This window comes from Caretta caretta, chromosome 5 (assembly GCF_965140235.1).
Source record: "Caretta caretta isolate rCarCar2 chromosome 5, rCarCar1.hap1, whole genome shotgun sequence".
NCBI classification, from domain to species: Eukaryota; Metazoa; Chordata; order Testudines; family Cheloniidae; genus Caretta; species Caretta caretta.
Window position 1 is genome coordinate 131451845 of NC_134210.1, and position 18993 is coordinate 131470837.

The 18993-nt window shown below is 46.4% G+C and overlaps 1 protein-coding gene across 3 annotated transcripts; it reads right to left on the minus strand.

Moving 5' to 3' along the window:
* Positions 1 to 779: 779 nt before the first annotated feature.
* Positions 780 to 15424, minus strand: THAP1 (THAP domain containing 1). Of its 3 annotated transcripts, none has more exons than XM_048851645.2 (3): positions 15181 to 15424; positions 13389 to 13584; positions 780 to 1350 (listed from the first exon to the last, which is right to left on the minus strand). In XM_048851645.2, the coding sequence occupies exons 1-3, from the start codon at positions 15249 to 15251 to the stop codon at positions 913 to 915; spliced, it is 705 nt and encodes a 234-aa protein (XP_048707602.1). In that variant the 5' UTR covers positions 15252 to 15424; the 3' UTR covers positions 780 to 912. The 3 variants fall into 3 exon arrangements, with proteins under 3 accessions (XP_048707602.1, XP_048707600.1, XP_048707601.2); XM_048851643.2 differs by having other exon boundaries at positions 13383 to 13584; XM_048851644.2 differs by lacking the exon at positions 15181 to 15424 and adding an exon at positions 14432 to 14602 and having other exon boundaries at positions 13383 to 13584.
* Between the last annotated feature and the right edge of the window lie 3569 nt (positions 15425 to 18993).

An 18993-nucleotide genomic window follows, 5' to 3' on the forward strand; every position in this document is an offset into this window, starting at 1 on the left:
AACATGCAGAGGATTATTAGTTTGAGGTTAGAAAGCTATCCCATCCTGCAAAACGCAGAGAATAAAAGATAGGTGGGATTTTCAAAAGTGCCTCTGTTCCCACTGAAGTCTATGGAAGTGGGAGCAAAGTGAGGCAGATGTTAAATGCTTTTGAAAATCTTGCCCCCCATAGTCTTCACTCCCAGCTGAGATACTCTTTGCCCACCCAACTCCCAGGCAACCATTCCAAAATTCTGTTATACATTTTATACTTGTTTAACCTGCATCCTCCCCCTCTTAAAAGCATGGCGATTTTTAAAACCAAATGCAGATTCTAATTGTGAGATATGTTTGTAAAACATTTTTTCAGTTTATTAAAACTAGCCATTGAAGGGTTAGATTTTCATTGGTAAATGTCAGTAAATGACAATTTCATATAAACGAATGGAAAAATATTTTCATCAATAATCAAAATTACTGCTTGAGAATTTATTAGTGATTTAAGGACATTTACTTTGTATATTTTGACATGTAATGTTGACAATTTGTGTTTTAACAGTCATAGTGCAATTCAAAACATTAAAGCTTTATCTACTGTCAAACAATTATCTGACCCTCCCCCCCATAAGTTTGCACAGGACTGAACATTTAAATTATCAACCAAAAAAACCTTAAAAACAAACAAACATTGATATTTTCCATCAATATTACAAAAAAAAAAAAAAAAAGTCTAATTCTGCCAAGCCTAATTAAAAGTGTTAAAAGCTGCAATGACAATGAATAAACTGTGGTCTATTGAGTATTTTATAGCTTCTTTATTATTTTTAGAATGGTTTTACACACAATTAGAGAGCATTTGTTTTTAAACTGAACTTCTGTGTTAGTCTGAAGAGCCTATTTGGCACTGCCCCTTTAAAATTAAGGTCAATGTTTTTATGCAGGTACTTCTACGATTTCAAAATAGTCATTAGGTAGAATCACATAGCCTTTTCCTGCCACTATGTCTTTTTCCTTCTGAAACTGAACGATCTCTCGCAATTTTTCAATCTGTCTTTCCTGACGTCTGCATCGCTGCTGCGCTGTCTTGAGCTTCTTTCGCAGTTTTTCAACTTGTTCCTCCAGCTGCTGAATTCTCTTTCTTTGATGTACTGTATCCTCTACGGTATAGTTGTGATCACAGAAAACGGCAAGATTATTAGGGGTCTGGAGAGGAGGCATTAATAATCCAATACTTGGATCTACCAATCTTGCATCTATTTGAGGCAAAGGAAAGGAAGGTTGCGGTGGGGCAGGTGGTAACAGAGGAGGGGGTGGTGGAGGGGGTGGTGGTGCCGCAGACAGATCTTCGGGTTGCTCTGTAAATTCTTCAGTCTAAAACAGCAAGACAGAAAGTACATGTTAATCTGTTTTGTGAACGGCATATCTAATTGCCACATTATAATCTGTATGCAACAGTTTCAGCACCGAGCTGACAATGCACTAAGCATGGCTGAAATTAGTAAATAAAGGTGATAAGCACCCCACTTTTTAGCATTAATTCTGTTCATGAAGTTTGATGGCCTACATTTTCAAAAGTGACTAGTGATTTGAGGAACCTCAGTTTTCAATGCTCAGTTTGACCCACCCTAAAGGCTTAAAAGTCTCAAGTTGGACACCTAGAAATTGAGGCAACCAAAATCTCTAGTCACTTCTGAAGACTTTGTCAAAACACTTATAAAATTATAAACTGTCCAGTCTTTAACTCCACCACATGGTTGAAGAGTTATCAGCTGCAAGAACTCAGTCACTTTAACCTAGATACACTTGGTGTACTTATCTAGCACAGATGGAATGTGCCCAAGTCCCCCCAAAACAGGAAATGAACAGAGGGAAGACTTAAATCCTTTCTGCCCCAAAGATATAGAGAGCATTCAGAATTGCATCTGTTTGGACTCTTACATGAAACACTGCTCTTGAAACACAACAGTAAGCATATCCAATATCTAGCAAAAACAGCTAAGAACTTCTCGGTGAAAGGTGCATTGAACTGGAAGTCAATTTTGTAACTGTCTGCTTTGATGGTCTCAATGCTTTTAATGGCATTAACAGTGTCAGAGACAGAGATGCCATATACTTCACCCAAGTACTTGCAGATTACATAAGCTGTTGCCAAATCCTCAGAGCACAAGGTTCTAGGGGTATGTTTATACTATGTAAGTATTGTAGGCGCTTCCTACATCGACAGAAGAGGTTTTGCCATTGATGTAGATAATCCACCCCTCTGAGAAGTAATAACCACAAAGAATCCTTCTGTCAACCTAGCTCTGTCTACAGTGAGAATCCAATTTACCTAACAAGGTGCAAAATTTTTCACAGCCCTGAGCAATCGAGCTAGATCTAATATATAGGTGTAGACCATGGAAATACAGCACTATCCAAGACATCCTAGCCAAGCAATTTAGGGTCTGTTTTTAATCTACTCCCTAGACATTGCTTCTGCATAGACTATGATATTAAGCAGAGTGTAATTGGAAAGTCAGTTTTGCTTCTGGTGTTGATTTAAAGTTTCTTGTAGGTGCCTATGTATAATCAATCAGTATACATTAGCACAACTTCAATCTGACAATCCCAGTTGTATGCCTCAGATAAAATGAACCTATGTTTTTGTCAAAATGTATCTTTTAGCCTCACACATGAAGATGTCAAGCATTTTGATCAGGTCAAACTTGTACTAGTCAACTGTAATTCTCAGAGCCCCCTTTGTGGGGAAGATTGCAAGGGAAAGAGGAAAAGGAAAGCATGTCTCTCAGTAAGCGATTCACCCTCCTTAGGAGCACTTGGGACAATCTTACAATTGCCAGACTAAGACTTGTAGAAATTGGTATCCTCCAATTCGAGTCTCCACTTTTTGGGTGATGGCACATGGCATCTTTTATAAAAGATCTCCCTCTCAGTATACGTGGCCTGCTCCCTTGGTATTCCATCACGGACCTATTATGGGCGAATTCAAAGCATTTCTTATACCCAATTAAGTTTTTGTTCCAAAGATCCTAATAGGAAAAACGGCAACAAGTATTAAAATAAACAGTATTACACAGCCTTTTACATCAAGATCATCAATCTGAACCCTGCTCTGAGAGTAATGGTTACCACTATCTATGGTCATTTTAAAACCTCTGGAAATGAGCTGGTAATATCACAACAGCTCCGAGTGAACAGCTGCGTACATCGCCAAATCCACCTCCACAACTTACACTAACAGGCATCCTTACTAACAGTACAAAAAGAGGGGCCAAAGAATGAATGAGCACAGAGAGAATTACACTCTGCTCCCTAGAAGTGGTCCATCCACATGGGTTGAGGCACAGTGGTCAGATGCAGGAACTTGAACTGTCACTGATCCTGATATATTTGTCCTGTGGCAGCTTTTGAAGACTAAAAAGTATTGGTGTGCCACCACACCTCCTGGACAGCAACGTGGTTAGAATATTCTCCATCTCACCCTTTCTCTTGTGTCTAACTTGGTTCCCACCACACATCTTTTCTATCAGGGAAACACAATCAGAGAAGAAAGTATAAAGGAAGTGTATTTACCTGAAAATGGCTCATTTTTTCTTGCACACGCTGTGTCTATCTGTCTTTCTTACTAGCTGCCTTCCATTTTCCACTTACATTCCCTCTTTACTTCCAGGCTATTTTCTTTATTTTCCTACTCTCCTGTGTGCCTCTCTCCCCATCTTTTTCCCGTCTGTCATCCCCCCATATCTCTTTGAGCTTTTTCTGCTGTTCTTCTGCTATCCTCACCATCCTCTCTGTTCCCTTCTCAAAGGGGCAAGCGAAAGGAGACTTATTGGTGCATTTATTATCTCCCTTATAGAAGCTAGGAATCCTCCAAATCACTCCTGTTCCGTGCACTCAGTGTGCCGAAGGGGAAGAATTGAATAACCCACTCTAGTCCCAAGGGTAGAGCCTGGGTGTGTCACTCGGTGGTGCAATGAAAAAAAAAAAACACACTTGCTCTGTCAGGAGGAGCTACATTTGATGTTTGGAGGCAGTAACACTGCATATGTAACAGACAAGGTGTGTGAGGGGAATGCAGAGGTAATATTTATACTTCTATTACATTCCACTTTTTCTTGCACTTCCTTTCGCTAAAGCATAGCCCAGGCGCGTAACACTCTTTTCTGAAAAGATAGAAGAGTTCAACCTCACAGCTATGGGATCAAAAACCCTGAATGTAGGAATTAATAAACAGTAGAGCGATCAATAATTGCACTGTTAAAGAATAATAGAATACCATTTATTTAAATATTTTTGGCTGTTTTCTACATTTTCAAATATATTGATTTCAATTGCAGCACACAATATAAAATGTACAGTGCTCACTTTATATTTATTTTTATTACAAATATTTGCACTGTAAAAACAAAATAAATAGTATTTTTCAACTTGTCTAATACAAGTACTGTAGTCCAATCTCTTTATCATGAAAGTTGAACTTACAAATGTAGAATTATGTCCAAAAAATTAGTGTTCAAATGTAAAACTTCAGAGCCTACAAGTCAGAGCGTTGCTCTTTTAAGACGTCTGAAAGAACGCTCCACACCTCATCCCTCTCAGATTTTGGAAGGCACTTCAGATTCTTAAACCTTGGGTTGAGTGCTGTAGCTATCTTTAGAAATCTCACATTGGTAGCTTCTTTGTGTTCTGAGAGATCTGCAGTGAAAGTGTTCTAAAAACCGAATGTGCTGGGTCATCATCCAAGACTACTATAACATGAAATATATGGCAGAATGTGGGTAAAACAGAGCAGGAGACATACAATTCTCCCTCACCGAGTTCAGTCACAAATTTAGTTAATGCACTATCTTTTTTAAACGAGAGCCATCAGCATGGAAGCACATCCTCTGGCACGGTGGCCGAAGCATAGGAACGTTTACTATATCTGACACAAATACCTTGCAATGCTGGCTACAGAAGTTCTCACAAAAGTTCTTATTTGCAATGTCACCAGAAAGTAAGAAGTGGGCAGCACTATCTCCCGTAAACGTAAACAAACTTGTTTGTCTTTGCTGAACAAGAAGTAGGACTGAGTGGACTTGTAAGGTATAAAGTTTTACATTGTTTTGTTTTTGAGTGCAGTTATGCAACCAAAAAAAACAAAAAAACCTACATTTGTAAGTTGCACTTTCACGATAAAGAGATTGAACTACAGTACTTGTATGAGGTGAATTGAAAAATACTATTTCTTTTATCATTTTTACAGTATAAATATTTGTAATAAAAATATAAAGTGAGCACTGTACACTTTGTATTCTGTGTTGAAAGTGAAATCAATATATTTGAAAAAGTAGACAAACAGCCAAAAAAATTAATACATTTCAATTGGTATTCTGTTGTTGAACAATGCGATTAAAACTACAATTAACTGAGATTAATTTTTTTGAGTTAATCACGTGAGTTAACTGTGATTAATCGACAGCCCTAATAAACAGCAAAGAGAGAAAGCGCTCTACAATTCCTTAGTGAACAATTAATACACATACAGACATTTGCAAAAAGCATTAGGAATACTTTTGAATAACTTATTAAGTAAACTATTAAGCAGTAAACCTTTTGGTGATCCTTATACAGACTTCCTCACCTAAAAACAGTGTGCATTACTTTGCACTTATCAGTGTTGAATTTCATCTGCCAGTTTGTTGTTCAGTTTTGTGAGATCCCTTTGTAACTCTGCAGTCAGCTTTGGACTTAGCTATTTTGAATATATATGTAGCAATTGCAAATGTCTGCATTTCACTGTTCACTCCATTTTCCAGATCATTAATGAATATGTTGAACAGGACAGCTCCTTGGCAGAACCTCTCTTCATTGTGAAAATGGAATATTTATCCCTACTCTTTATTTCTTATCTTTTAAACCAGTTATTGATCCATAAGAGTCCTGTTATTCCAGGACTATTTTGTTTCCTTAAGAGCCTTTGGTGAGGGACCTCCTCAAAGGTCTGGTCTATACTATGAGTTTATGTTAGATTTAGCAGATTTAATCAAATTAACCCTGAACCCATCCACACAACGAAGCCATTTTTTTCGACATAAAGGGTTCTTAAAACCGATATCTGTACTCCTCCCCAATGAGGGGATTAGCACTGAAATCGATATCGCCGTTTCGAATTAAGGTTACTGTGGACGCAATTCAAAGGTATTGGCCTCCGGGAGCTATCCCACAGTGCACCATTTTGACCACTCTGGACAGCACTCTGAACTCGGATGCACTGGCCAGGTGTACAGGAAAAGCCCCAGGAACTTTTGAATCTCATTTCCTGTTTGGCCAGGCGAGCTCATCAGCACAGGTGACCATGCAGTCCCAGAATCGAAAAAGAGCTCCAGCATGGACCGAACAGGAGGTACTGGATCTTATCGCTGTGTGGGGAGAGGAATCTGTGCTATCAGAGCTACGTTCCAAAAGACGAAATGCCAAAACTTTTCAAAAAATCTCCGAGGCCATGAGGGATAGAGGCTACAGCAGGGACACAACACAGTGCCACGTGAAACTTAAGGAGCTCAGACACGCGTACCAGAAAACCAAAGAACCAAATGCATGTTCCGGGACAGAGCCCCAGACATGCCGCTTTTACACCGAGCTGCATGCAATTCTAGGGGGGGCCGCCACCACTACCCCAACCCAGTCCGTGGACTCCGATGATGGGGTACTCTCCGCCATGCTTGAGGATTTTGTGGACAGGGAAGATGAGGAGGAGGACGACGACGAGCTTGAGGACAGCACACCGTTCTCCCCAACACCAGGATCTTTTTATTACCCAGACTGAAATACCCTCCCAATCCAACCAAGCCAGAGAAGGGACCTCTGGTGAGTGTACCTTTTTAAATGCAATACATGTTATAAAAGCAAGCGTTTTTTAAATGATTAAGTAGCCCTGAGGACTTGGGATGCATTCGTGGCCAGTACAGCTACTAGAAAAGTCTGTTAATGGAGCGGAAATCCTGCAGGGACCTCTCCATGAAGCTCTCCTGGAGGTACTCTAAAAGCCTTTGCAGAAGGTTTCTGGGGAGAGCAGCCTTATTCCTTCCACCTGGTAGGACACTTTACCACGCCATGCTAGTAGCAAATAATCTGGTATCATTGCATGACAAAGCCTGGCAGCGTATGGTCCCGGTGTTTGCTGGCATTCAAGCAACATCCGTTCTTTATCGCTCTGTGTTATCCTCAGAAGAGTGATATCATTCATGGTAACTAGTTGAGATAGGGGAATTTAATAAAGGAGACATTCAGAGGTGGCCATTCCTACTGGGCTGTTTAACTGTGGCTGAAAAGAAATCCTCCCCGCAGTTAGCCACGCCGGGGGGGGTGGGGTGGGGTGGGCACTGGCACTGAGCTGTTCATGTTTGGCTAGCAGGGATCTTCCCTGATTCCAGCCACTCGGTTGGGGGGGGGGGGGGGGGTAAAGCAATCATCCCAGAGAATTGAATGGGGGGAGGGGGTGGTTAGTTTGGTTTCTGCTGCTGCATGTTAACAGGAAAACGGCAGCACTAAATGGCCAACTCAACGTGCTTTGCTTGGTACGGGAGAGGAGGGCGCTGCTATTATGAAGGATGCAGAAGCCGAAAGGCTATGGCTTACCATGGCTGCCTGCAAGCCGAATTCTGTTGCCCAGCACTGTGTGTGTGATCTTTAACGCCAAAGCCGCAGGCACTCACTATAAGATGCAAAATGCGACCTTGTACCAAAATCACATGTGCTATGTAATGCGAATAATGTTATTCACCGTGAAAGAGTATAGCCATTGTTCTGTAAAATGTATCTTTTTAAATACTTCACTCCCTTTTTTTTCCCTCCAGCAGCTGCAAATGTTTCAAGCCTCCCTCCTCCGTCCCAAAGGCTATCTCAGATAAGGCAGCGAAAAAAACCGCACGCGCAATGAAATGTTCTGTGAGCTCATGCAGTCGTCCGGCACTGACAGAGCTCAGCAGAATGTGTGGACGCACACAAAAGCAGAGTACAAGAAAGCGGCAGATGAACATAAGGAGAGGTGGCGGCAGGAAGATCAGAGGAGGCATGATGCAAAGCTGGGGCTACTGCAGGATCAAACGGAAATGCTCTGGCGTCTGGTGGAGGTTCATGAACAGCAGTAGGATCACAGACTGCTGCTGCAGCCCTCCCTCCTCCCCAAGTTCCACAGCCTCCTCACCCAGGCGCCCAAGAACACGGGGGGGGGAAGGAGGCGGCTCCGGGCACCCAACCACTCCACCCCAGTGGACAGCCCAAGCAACAGAAGGCTGGCATTCAACAAGTTTTGAAGTAGCCTTTTCCTTCCCTCCTCCCACACCCCACCCGGGCTACCTTGTGAGTTATCTCCCTATTTTTATAATCAATTAATAAAGAATATATGTTTTTTAAACGATAGTGACTTTATTTCCTTTGCCAGCAAGCTGTGATCAAAGGAGGGAGGGCGGGTGGCTTACAGGAAATTTAGAGGCAACCAAGGGGACAGGTTTTCATCAAGGAGAAACAAACAGAAGTGGCACCCAGTACGCTGGCCAGTCATGAAACTGGCTCAGCCTATAGTTGAACAGCTCCTTACTACTGTCCAGGTTGCCTGTGTACAGCTTCATGAGCCAGGGCATTAAGGGGTAGGCTGAGTCCCCAAGGATAACTATAGGCATTTCAACATCCCCAACAGTTATTTTCTGGTCTGGGAAGTAAATCCCTTTCTGCAGCCATTTAAACAGACCAGAGTTCCTGAAGACGCAAGTGTCATGAACCTTTCCCGGTCATCCCAAGTTGATGTTGGTGAAACATCCCTTGTGATCCACCAGTGCTTGAAGCACCACTGAAAAGTACCCCTTTTGGTTTATGTACTAGCTGCCCTGGTGGTCCGGTCCCAAGATAGGGATATGCATTCCGTCTATAGCCCCACCGCAGTTAGGGAATCCCATTGCAGCAAAGCCATCTAGTGTGACCTGCACATTTCCCAGAGTCACTACCTTTGATAGCAGCAGCTCAACGATTACGTTGGCTAATTGCATCACAGCAACCCCCACAGTAGATTTGCCCACTCCAAATTGATTACCAACTGACCGGTAGCTGTCTGGCTTTGCAAGCTTCCACAGGGCTATTGCCACTCGCTTGTGAAGTGTGAGGGCTGCTCTCATCTTGGTATTCTTGCGCTTCAGGGCAGGGGAAAGCAAGTCACAAAGTTCCATGAAAGTGCCCTTACGCGTGCGAAAGTTTCAGAGCCACTGAGAATCATCCCAAACCTGCAACACTATGCGGTCCCACCACTCTGTGCTTGTTTCCCGGGCCCAGAATCGGCGTTCCACAGCATGAGCCTGCCCCAGTAACACCATGATCTCCAAATTGCCGGGGACCGTGGTTTTAGAGAAATCTGTGTTCATGTCCTCATCAAAGTGCTGCCGTCCCCTCCTCACCTGGTTTTTCAGGTGCTGGTTCTGCATAAACTGCACAATAATGCACGAGGTGTTTACAATGGTCATAACTGCTGCGGTGAGCTGAACGGGCTCCATGCTTGCCGTGCTATGGCGTCTGCTCGGGCAATCCAGAGAAAAGGGCGCAAAATGATTGTCTGCTGTTGCTTTCACGGAGGAAGGGAGGGTTCACTGATGACATTTACCCATAACCACCCGCGACAAATTTTTGGCCCCCTCAGGCACTGGGAGCTCAGCCCAGAATTCCACTGGGCAGTGGGGACTGTGGGATGGCTACCCACAGTGCACCACTCGGAATGTCGATGCTTGCCACAGTACTGTGGACACACACGGCCAAATTAACGTGCTTAGTGTGGACGCATGCACTCGACTTTATATAATCTGTTCCCAAAAATCAACTTCTGTAAAATCAGAGTACTTTCGTAGTGTAGACATGGCCAAAGACTTTCTGAAAATCCAGGTACTCTATATCACCTGGATCACCCTTATACAGATGCTTCTTGACACCCTCAAACAATTCTTATAGATTGGTGAAGCATAACTTCCCTTTACAAAAGCCACACTGACTGTTCCCCAACAAAACATGTTTATCTGTGCACCTGATAATTCTGTTCTTTACTATAGTTTCTACCAATCTGCCTGTTACTGAAATCAGACTCAGCAGCCTATAATTGCCAGGATTGTCTCTGGAGTGTGTTTTAATAATTGGTGTTACATTAGCTATCCTCTAGTCATCTGATACAGAGGCTTGTTTCAGCAATCAGTTACATACTATAGTTAGTATAGTTACAGACTAACACGGCTGCTACTCTGAAAACTATAGTTAGTAGTTCTGCAATTTTGTATTTGAATTCCTTCAGAACTTTAGGGTGAATGCCATCTGGGCCTGGTGATGTATTACTGTTTAATTTATCAATTTATTCTCAAATCCTATTGATGCATCAATGTGGGACAGTACTTCAGATCTGTCACCCAAAAAGGATACCTATCGGGAGTTATCTCCCCCACACCTTTGTTTCTTTACATACATTTCAGTGTAAGTCTGCAACAGAACAAACACTCTTGTACACTTTAACATGAATACACACTGCCTTCTCATCTTTTCAGTTTCTAATATGGCTTCAAAATATGCCTGGGTCTCCAGAGCATGAGAAGGGCAGCCTCTCTCAGTTCCCTCCAAAACACATGAGAATCTCCTAAGCAAAAACAGCAGTTCAAAGATTCTTGCAGTCAGCAGCTAATTCCAGTCCCTGAGCTAATAGCGGACTGCTTAATTGGTATCTATGTAGTGTTGTTGTAGCCTCATTGGTCCCAGGATATTAGAGAGACAAGGTGGGTGAGGTAATATCTTTTATTGGACCAACTTTCAGTTGATGAAAGAGACTAGCTTTTGAGCTTACACAGAGCTCTTCTTCAGGACTGGGAAATGTACTCAGTCCGTGTCACAGCTAAATACAAGGTGGAACAGATTGTTTAGCATAAGTAGTTAACACACATTTTCAAGGGACCATTAAAGATGAGGACCAAGGTGTCAGATATAAAGTGATCACTTTGTGAAAAGTGTTACAGGTGATAGGGTGTTTTTGCCATTTATCAATTTTCTTGGAGTTCATTCAAGTGTGTAGGGATTGTCCCAACAACAACTATGTGGGTGAAATGAGACATTAGTGCACTGGAGACATATTAACGGGCTACTTCACTTTCAATGGTCTCTTGAAATATAGATTAACTACTTATGCTAAACTACCTGTTCCCCCTTGAAAGCTTGTCTCTCTCACCAACTGAAGTTGGTCCAATAAAAGATATTATCTCACCTGTTAGGGGGCTTATTCCTTCACCCACTTACTTCCCTGGTCCCTCTCGCATGAACAGAGAGCAACAATACCCAAAGTCCAAAGGTGCAAAGAATTCGATGTTTATTGGGGTGAACTTCCAGCAAGCATGATTCCAGTTTCCTTCCTTAGTATCCTCCTTCCCAGCTCTGACACCACAGAGCCTTACACCTGTGTCCCTGGTCCCATTTCCCCCTTTAGCAAAACATGATTCCAATTTCCCCACCCCCATTCCCTGTTCCCATTTCCCCCACCCACACATCCACTCCCTCACTTCCTGATTGACTGCAGACTATATAGTAAAACTTGAGTTCCGCTTAGCTATACCTTAACCAATCATTTTCCTGAAATTTAACTAACCAATCCTAACATGACTATGTAACCAATTATATCCCACCACCTTAATTAGTTTGCACCCAGCAAAATTAATTATACAGCAGACAGGAACAATCACAGAACCAGACAGAGATTATACAGACAAACAATAGCAAAGTGGGAACTATAATGACAAAACAATACAGAAGTGAGGATTTCACATCCCAGCTATTGATAAGTGAGTTCTTGCCAGACAGGATGCTATCAAACTAAGTTTCCTTTTACATCTTCTAGGCACTTCCCTTTCTCTGGAGGTGATAGGCACTATCAGGACAGGATTGTATTCCTAACAGCCCAATAGCACCTTCTTTCAATGTGACTAGGTTGGAATGTGAGGATGTGACCGGTCGCTTCCCAGCTTATGGCTGCCTCTGTTGCTTAGCCAAAGGCCTTAATCTAAGAACAGGGCCTCAGACTGTCACAGTAAGAGAAGAACCTTACACCGGCAGACAGTGATTTTGATTCTCTCTTTCTTTTATACCTCTAACTAGCCAAGTGATAAGAATACACCTAAATTCTTAAAGTACAGGCCTTTACCGACAGGCCTGAATATCTATATCCTAACATAGGGCTTTTCCGCTTCCCTGACTACTTGAACCCTCATCAGATGGCCTTGGTATTAAGGAAGTAATGACTTCACGTTTTGGATCCATGCATATACCAAACAACAGCTGTCAGGTGTTAGGATATAGATATTCAGGCCTGTCTGCAAAGGCCTGTACTTTAAGAATTTAGGTGTATTCTTATCACTTGGCTAGTTAGAGGTATAAAAGAAAGAATCAAAATCACTGTCTGCCGGTGTAAAGGCCTTCTCTTACTGTGACAGTCTGAGGCCCTGTTCTTAGGCTAAGGTCTTTGGCTAAGCAACAGAGGCAGCCACAAGCTGGGAAGCAACGGGTCACATCCTCACATTCCAAACTAGTCACATTGAAAGAAGGTGCTATTGGGCTGTTAGGAATACAATCCTGTCCTGATAGTGCCTATCACCTCCAGAGAAAGGGAAGTGCCCAGAAGATGTAAAGAGAAACTTAGTTTGATAGCATCCTGTCTGACAGGCCTGAATATCTATATCCTAACATCACCCATCTTGACTCATTGGTTTCTAGCAAGATAGGGAACCTATACCTTTACCCAAAGTGAGACAAGTACTGGGACACAGCCTTCATTTCAGAACCATCTCTTTGGCCCTGCATCAATCAGCTGATGACTCTAATTCACATATTTATAACCCTTACCCCGAGTGCCAACTGGCTCAGCTCTCAGGTGGTGACTGTGTGGAACCGCAAGACCGCTTGCTCTTAATGGAAACTTTCCATACAGTTTCACAAAAACAGATGAGCATTTCTAGTTATTACCATACCTCTCTTCTAGATGTCTTGGGACCCTTCTAAGTTCTCCTGCTCTCTACACATGTGCAGAAATAGACGATCAGACTTAAATCCATATCTCCTTAACACTGCTTCTCTCCCTTCTTTGCATTTTAAAAGAATCTATACTTATACTACAGTATTTCATAGAATCATAGAATATCAGGGTTGGAAGGGACCTCAAGAGGTCATCTAGTCCAACCCCTGCTCAGCCAATCCCCAATTTTTGCTCCGGATCCCTAAATGGCGCCCTCAAGGATTGAACTCACAAGCCTGGGTTTAGCAGGCCAATGCTCAAACCACTGAGCTATCCCTCCCCCCCAGTATAATTTATGTATACATAAATTAAAGTATGTATTATAAGAAAGAGTTTTCATGTTTACCTTTACCTTCTCACTAGGTTCAGTATAACAAAATATTGTGGGCACGGCATTTTCTTTCAGTAGCTTGTTGTTGCACTCTCTTTTAAAGCAATCTGGAGTAAAGTGTTCTGAACAAATGCTGCTATACTTTGTTGGTTTGAAGTTTTTTCTTTTAACAGCAGCTTCCCATTTCTTGCAGAGATCAGGTCTTGTGAGAGGAAACCTGCAAATGAAATAAACCTTCAGCTCCATTTCAAGGCTTTTTAAAAAGACAATAGCACTGTAGATATATATAAGACACTTATGACAAAGTATTGGTGTAGCATCTAGAAACACTAGTCATGGACCAGGACCCCCAGTGCTAGCTGCTGTATAAAAAAGGAACAAAAAGCCCCCTGATACTGCTACATTCAGCACCATTGTTTAGGGCAAGGGTGGGCAAACGTTTTGGCCCGAGAGCTACATCAGGGTTGCAAAATGGTATGGAGGGCCAGGTAGGAAAGGCTGTGCCTCCCCAAAAAGCCTGCCCCTGCTCCCTCCCACTTCCTGCCCCCTGACTACCCCCCTCAAGCCCCCCAACCCATCCAACCCCCCCACCCACTTCCTGTCCCCTGACTGTCCCGACCCCTATCCACACCCCCACCCCCTGACAGGCCCCCCGGGACTCCCAAGCCTATCCAACTGCCCCCTGCTCCCTGTCCCCTGACAGCCCCCAGGACCCCCTGCCCCTTATCCAAACCCCCCGCTCCCCACCCCCTTACCATGCTGCTCAGAGCGGCGGGACTGGCTTATTAGAAAGCCTGGGAGGTGCGCGGGGGCAAGCCATGCTGCCCAGCAGGAGCGGTAAGCCAGAGCGCTCCCCACACGGCAGCATGGCTGCAGGGGTGGGGGGGACAGAAGGGGAAGGGCTGGGGGCTAGTCTCCCCGGCCAGGAGCTCAGGGGCCAGGCAGGACAGGCCCGCAGGCTGTAGGTTGCCCACCTCTGGCTTAGGACCTGATTTTGCAAGCTGATAAATACAGCCATCCCCTTGCTGGGCATAGGGGCACAATAGGCAGGCACAAGGGGTCACCTGCGTGGATCAGCTTGCAGATCTCTTAAAGGACATGGACAGACCAGAGCCGAGGGGCAGGTTTTTTGCATTATTCAGGGGAACTGAAAAGAACAGGCCAACATCAGGCCACCCAACGAGCAGGTGGCAAGGAGGATTCCAATACAGAGCACGAGGCCTCGAACAAGCATGTTCACAGGACACCTGCAAAGTGCGAAGAAACCTCAGACTCGGTCACAAGTTCTCCTAGGAAGCTAAAACCAAGCAGTGCAGATGCCTGGAGCCGGAGCCAGACCCAGTGTCAGACCGGCTGGCGCAGCCCCTCGTTTGCCCAGCGTTTACGTCTCCCTGCAGGCCCCGAGCCTGTGGGTTAGGGCCATGCCACTGAGCTGGCCAGCACACACCAGGCGACAGGGTGCCTGCTCCCGGGCTCCGACCAGGCATGTGTCCCAGGGTGCCAAGGCAGGGTCGCCTCCTCCCCCAGGAGGGGCGGGGCAGGCTCTCACCAGCGGTTGTACAGCGCAGGGCACAGCGGGGGCCTCACCTCAGAAACCCCTCCCCCCACGCGGGAGGAGCAACTGAGACAGGCCCCACTTGCGCAGGACAAACGCTGGGTGAGTGCGCGCCCCAGTAGCCAGTGCGCACGCGCTCTGGGCCTCTCGCCAATGACCGTTACTCCCCGCGCCCCCAGCGCGCACCCTGGGCATAGCCCCTCCCCCCGCCGAGGCGCGCTCCCGCCCCGCGCAGGCGCGCTCCTGCCCCGTGCTCACTTGTGGAAGGAGATAGGTTTCTCTTTGTCGTATCGGTTCCGGCAGCGGTAGGCGGAGCAGGACTGCACCATTCTCCCCCGCCGGCAGCCGCCTGCTCCGCTCCGGCACCCACACAAGAGGGGCGCAAGGACCCAGCTAACTCAGTCACTGCCCGGCCCCCATCCCCTTTTCTATTAGCCCCTAGGAGCAGAAAAGGGACACGGCCTCTCCCGACTTCAAGATGGCGCTGCCAGCTTCAGCTCAACTGTCGCGATAACAGCGCATCGCTCTCCTCTATTGGCCGTTCCCCTACGCGTGGGTGGAGTCTTTCTGATCAGCCCACCAATAGGCGCAGAGGCTCCGAGCGCGGCGCGGGCCCCAATCGCCCCGCCCCCTCGCTGTCCTCTGCTCCTGCTCCGCCCCCTTTGCTCCCGTAGCTGGACAGGAGCCTGGCAGTACCTCACTGCACTTGTTCCAGCTTGAGGCCACCCCCCAGGCCGCTTCATTTGCTGGGTTCCACTCTGCTGCCTCGGGCCAGCAATTCTGTCCCCTGTAGCTACTAGGGGCTGCTCTCCTGGGTGAGGTGGGAAACAGCAGGCAGGCCGGGGCTGCGTCCTACTCCTAGCTTCTCCTGCGCCTGCTGTTTTTCGGGACAGAACAGGGAGCTGCAGCAGCATAGGCCACGGCGGGAGAGGAGACCAGTGTTCCTGGAAGTGTAACTAAGGCTGTGTCTACACTGTAGGCTGGCCAGATAGCAAGCGTGAAAAATCAGGACAGGGGATGGAAGGTAATAGGAACCCATATTTTAAAAAAAGCCCCAAATATCAGGACTGTCCCTGTAAAATCAGGACAACTGGTCACCCTACTCACTGCCATTTTCAGTGCTAAAACTTTAGTCATTAAGGGGTGTGAAAAAACATCCCAACTGAGCGACAAAAGTTTTAGTGCTGAAAAGCGCTGTATAGACAGCCGTTTATCGCCAGGAGCCACGCTGGTGTAGTCATACCCTAAGCCATGTGGATGGGGAGAAGCTGAACTGGCCAGCATCCTATAAAGGCCCTGGGGGAAAAGGAGCTTGGTTTGGAGGTGCAGGGACAGAAGCACTGAAATGTGCCAGGAAGCCTGAGTAGATGAAATGTATGAGGAGCAGGGACAGAGGAATTCCGGGGGGGGGGGGGGGAAGCGGGGGAACGACTGGTGGATAATAGGGGCACAGGGAGAATTGCTATATTAACGGATCGGTCACTAAGACCTGAGGTTCATTCATTCAGCAAGCTGAAGATGGCACGCACTGAGTGGCTCAAAAGGAGCTATCATCAGCTTGGTCAGTGCCACATTAATACCCCAACCCAAGGAATTTTAAGTAGAGATTTTAAAAAATTGTTAATGCCCCCCATCCTTTTAACCAATGACACAGTTCTCTTACAGCTCAAAAATACAATGCATAATTTCCTCCCTACAACCCTGAACACATTTAGCATTTTCTACTATTTTGTTGTACCCTGAGTATAGTAGATAAAGAATTAATGAGTCAGTTGTATACAACTGACTGAGGCAAGGTATTCTGCAAAACCCTAGCCCAGAGGTTCTCAAACTGTAGTCCGCGGACCACCAATGATCCACTAGCTCCACTCAGGGGGTCCGCAGATAGTTCCCTCTAAGGCAGTGGTTTTCAAACTTTTTTTCTGGTGTCTCAGTTGAAGAAAATTGGTGATGTCCGTGACCCAACAGAGCTGGGGATGAGGGGTTTGGGAGGGCCTCAGGGCTAGGGCAGAGGTTGGGGTGCAGGGGTGAGGACTACAGGGTGGAGCCAGGAATGAGGGGTTCAGGGTGTGGGAGGGGACTCTGTGCTGGGGCAGGGGGTTGGGAGAGAGTCTGGGCTGAGGGTGCAAGCTCTGGGGTGGGTCCAGGAATGAGGGGTTCAGGATGTGAAAGGGGGGCTCTGGGCTGGGGCAGGAGGATGGAGTGTCGGAGGGGGTCAGGGCTCTGGGCTGGGGCTGCAGGCTCTGGGGTGAGGCTGGGGATGAGGGGTTTGGTGTACAGGAAGGGGCTCTGAGTTTGGGGGGCTCAGGGCTGGGGCGGGAGATTGGGTTAGGGCATGGGCTTACCTCAGGCAGCTCCCAGTCAGCAGTGCAGCAGGGGTGCTAAGGCAGGCTTCCTGCCTGTCCTGGCCCCACGAACTGCGCTGCACCCCGGAAGCAGCCAGCAACAGGACCGGCTCCTAGGCAGAGGCGCACAAGCGACTCTACGCAGCGCTCGGCCACAGGCACTGCCCCCACAGCTCCCATTGGCTGGCAACCAGCCAATGGAAGTGCGGAACCAGTGCTCAGGGCAGGGGCAGTGCGTGGAGCCCCGTAGCCCCCCCACTTAGGAGCCAGACCTGCAGCTGGCCGATCCTGGGGCACAGCGCGGTGTCACAAAAGGTAGGGACTAGGCTGCCTTAACTGGACAGCACCGCCGACAGGACTTTTAATGGCCTGGTTGGTGATGCTGATCAGAGCCACCGAGACCCAGTGCCTTACGTTCCATGACCCAGTACTGTGTCACAACCCGCAGTTTGAAAATTACTGCTCTAAGGTGCGTGCTTGGGCGGCTGCACATGAGAGAATGAAGGGCCACCCACCTAATTGGGGAGCCACACAGGGAGAAGAAGGGGTTGGGAGAATTTAGGATGTGCAGGACTGCGGTGGCCAGAGAAAGAGGCGACTTTCCCCAGTTCCAGGCCTGTAGCTACCGGGGAGAGATGGCCCTCCTTCCCAGCCCCAGCTCAGGAGCTGCCTGGGTGGGGATGAGAGGGAGACACCTCCCTCCTTCCCAGCCCCAGTTCGGGGACTGTCGGGGCAGGGGAGAGAGGGCACATCCATCGCATTAGAAAGGTAAGACTACTGATACTAAAAATATGAAGTGTGTGCTTTTATTTGTAGAACAAAAAACATGAATTTTTTTAAATATAATGCTTTTATCCAAAGCACTTTACAAGAGTTAGCTAAGGGTACAAACATTTGGAAAGGTCATTAAGTGGCCTGCTGAGACTTCAGCAATTTTTAAGTGGTCCGTGAAAATAAAAGTTTGATAACCACTCCCCAGCCTACACATCTTACTACACACCTTAGACAGTATACTAGGGGAAGGCAGCTGCACAGCATTGCCTCATTCACTGCACACTTTCCAAGATGCCCTTGAGAAGGGCATTAGAAAACGGTAAGGATGTTCTGCTGTGTTACCGGAGACACAATACATCAGGTAATTAAAGAGGGTGTCAGAAGGCAGGGTAATGAGGCACAGTTAGGGCTGCAGGTGGAATTTTCAAATGGTACTTCCTGATTTTTTAGTGCTTAATTATGCAACCTGCGCATTCCCTTAGCATACTTTCTGCGTAGTAGTCTGCAAAGAGAAAGTCAGATTATGGGATGATGTTTTCATCCACTGTGGTCCTCCCACATAAACGCTGCAGGGTTTACAATCCCCTCCACTGCGTTATTGGGTCAGTGCCTCTCCCTAGCATTCGAGAGGGATGCAAACAGGTCAGGCTAAAGACGAGTTTGGGAAGCTGTGAGTTACAGTCAGCGGAATAACGCGAGGAGCAGAACAAGCCCCTGCTCCTCTGTGCCATGAAGGCGATGAAGAGCGATCATTTATAAATGAACCCCCTCCCCATACACACACACCCGCCCACAGCTCTCACCCGGGGGGGCGCTCTGCCAAAGCCCCTTTTCCCAGCTGGCAGAGCTGTTCAGCCCGCAGCAAGGGAGCGTGGGCGGGTGTGTGGGCAGCTGCCAGCGCGGAGCTGTGTGCGCTCCCATGCCCAGGCGGGAGGGAGAGAGCCGCGGCCGC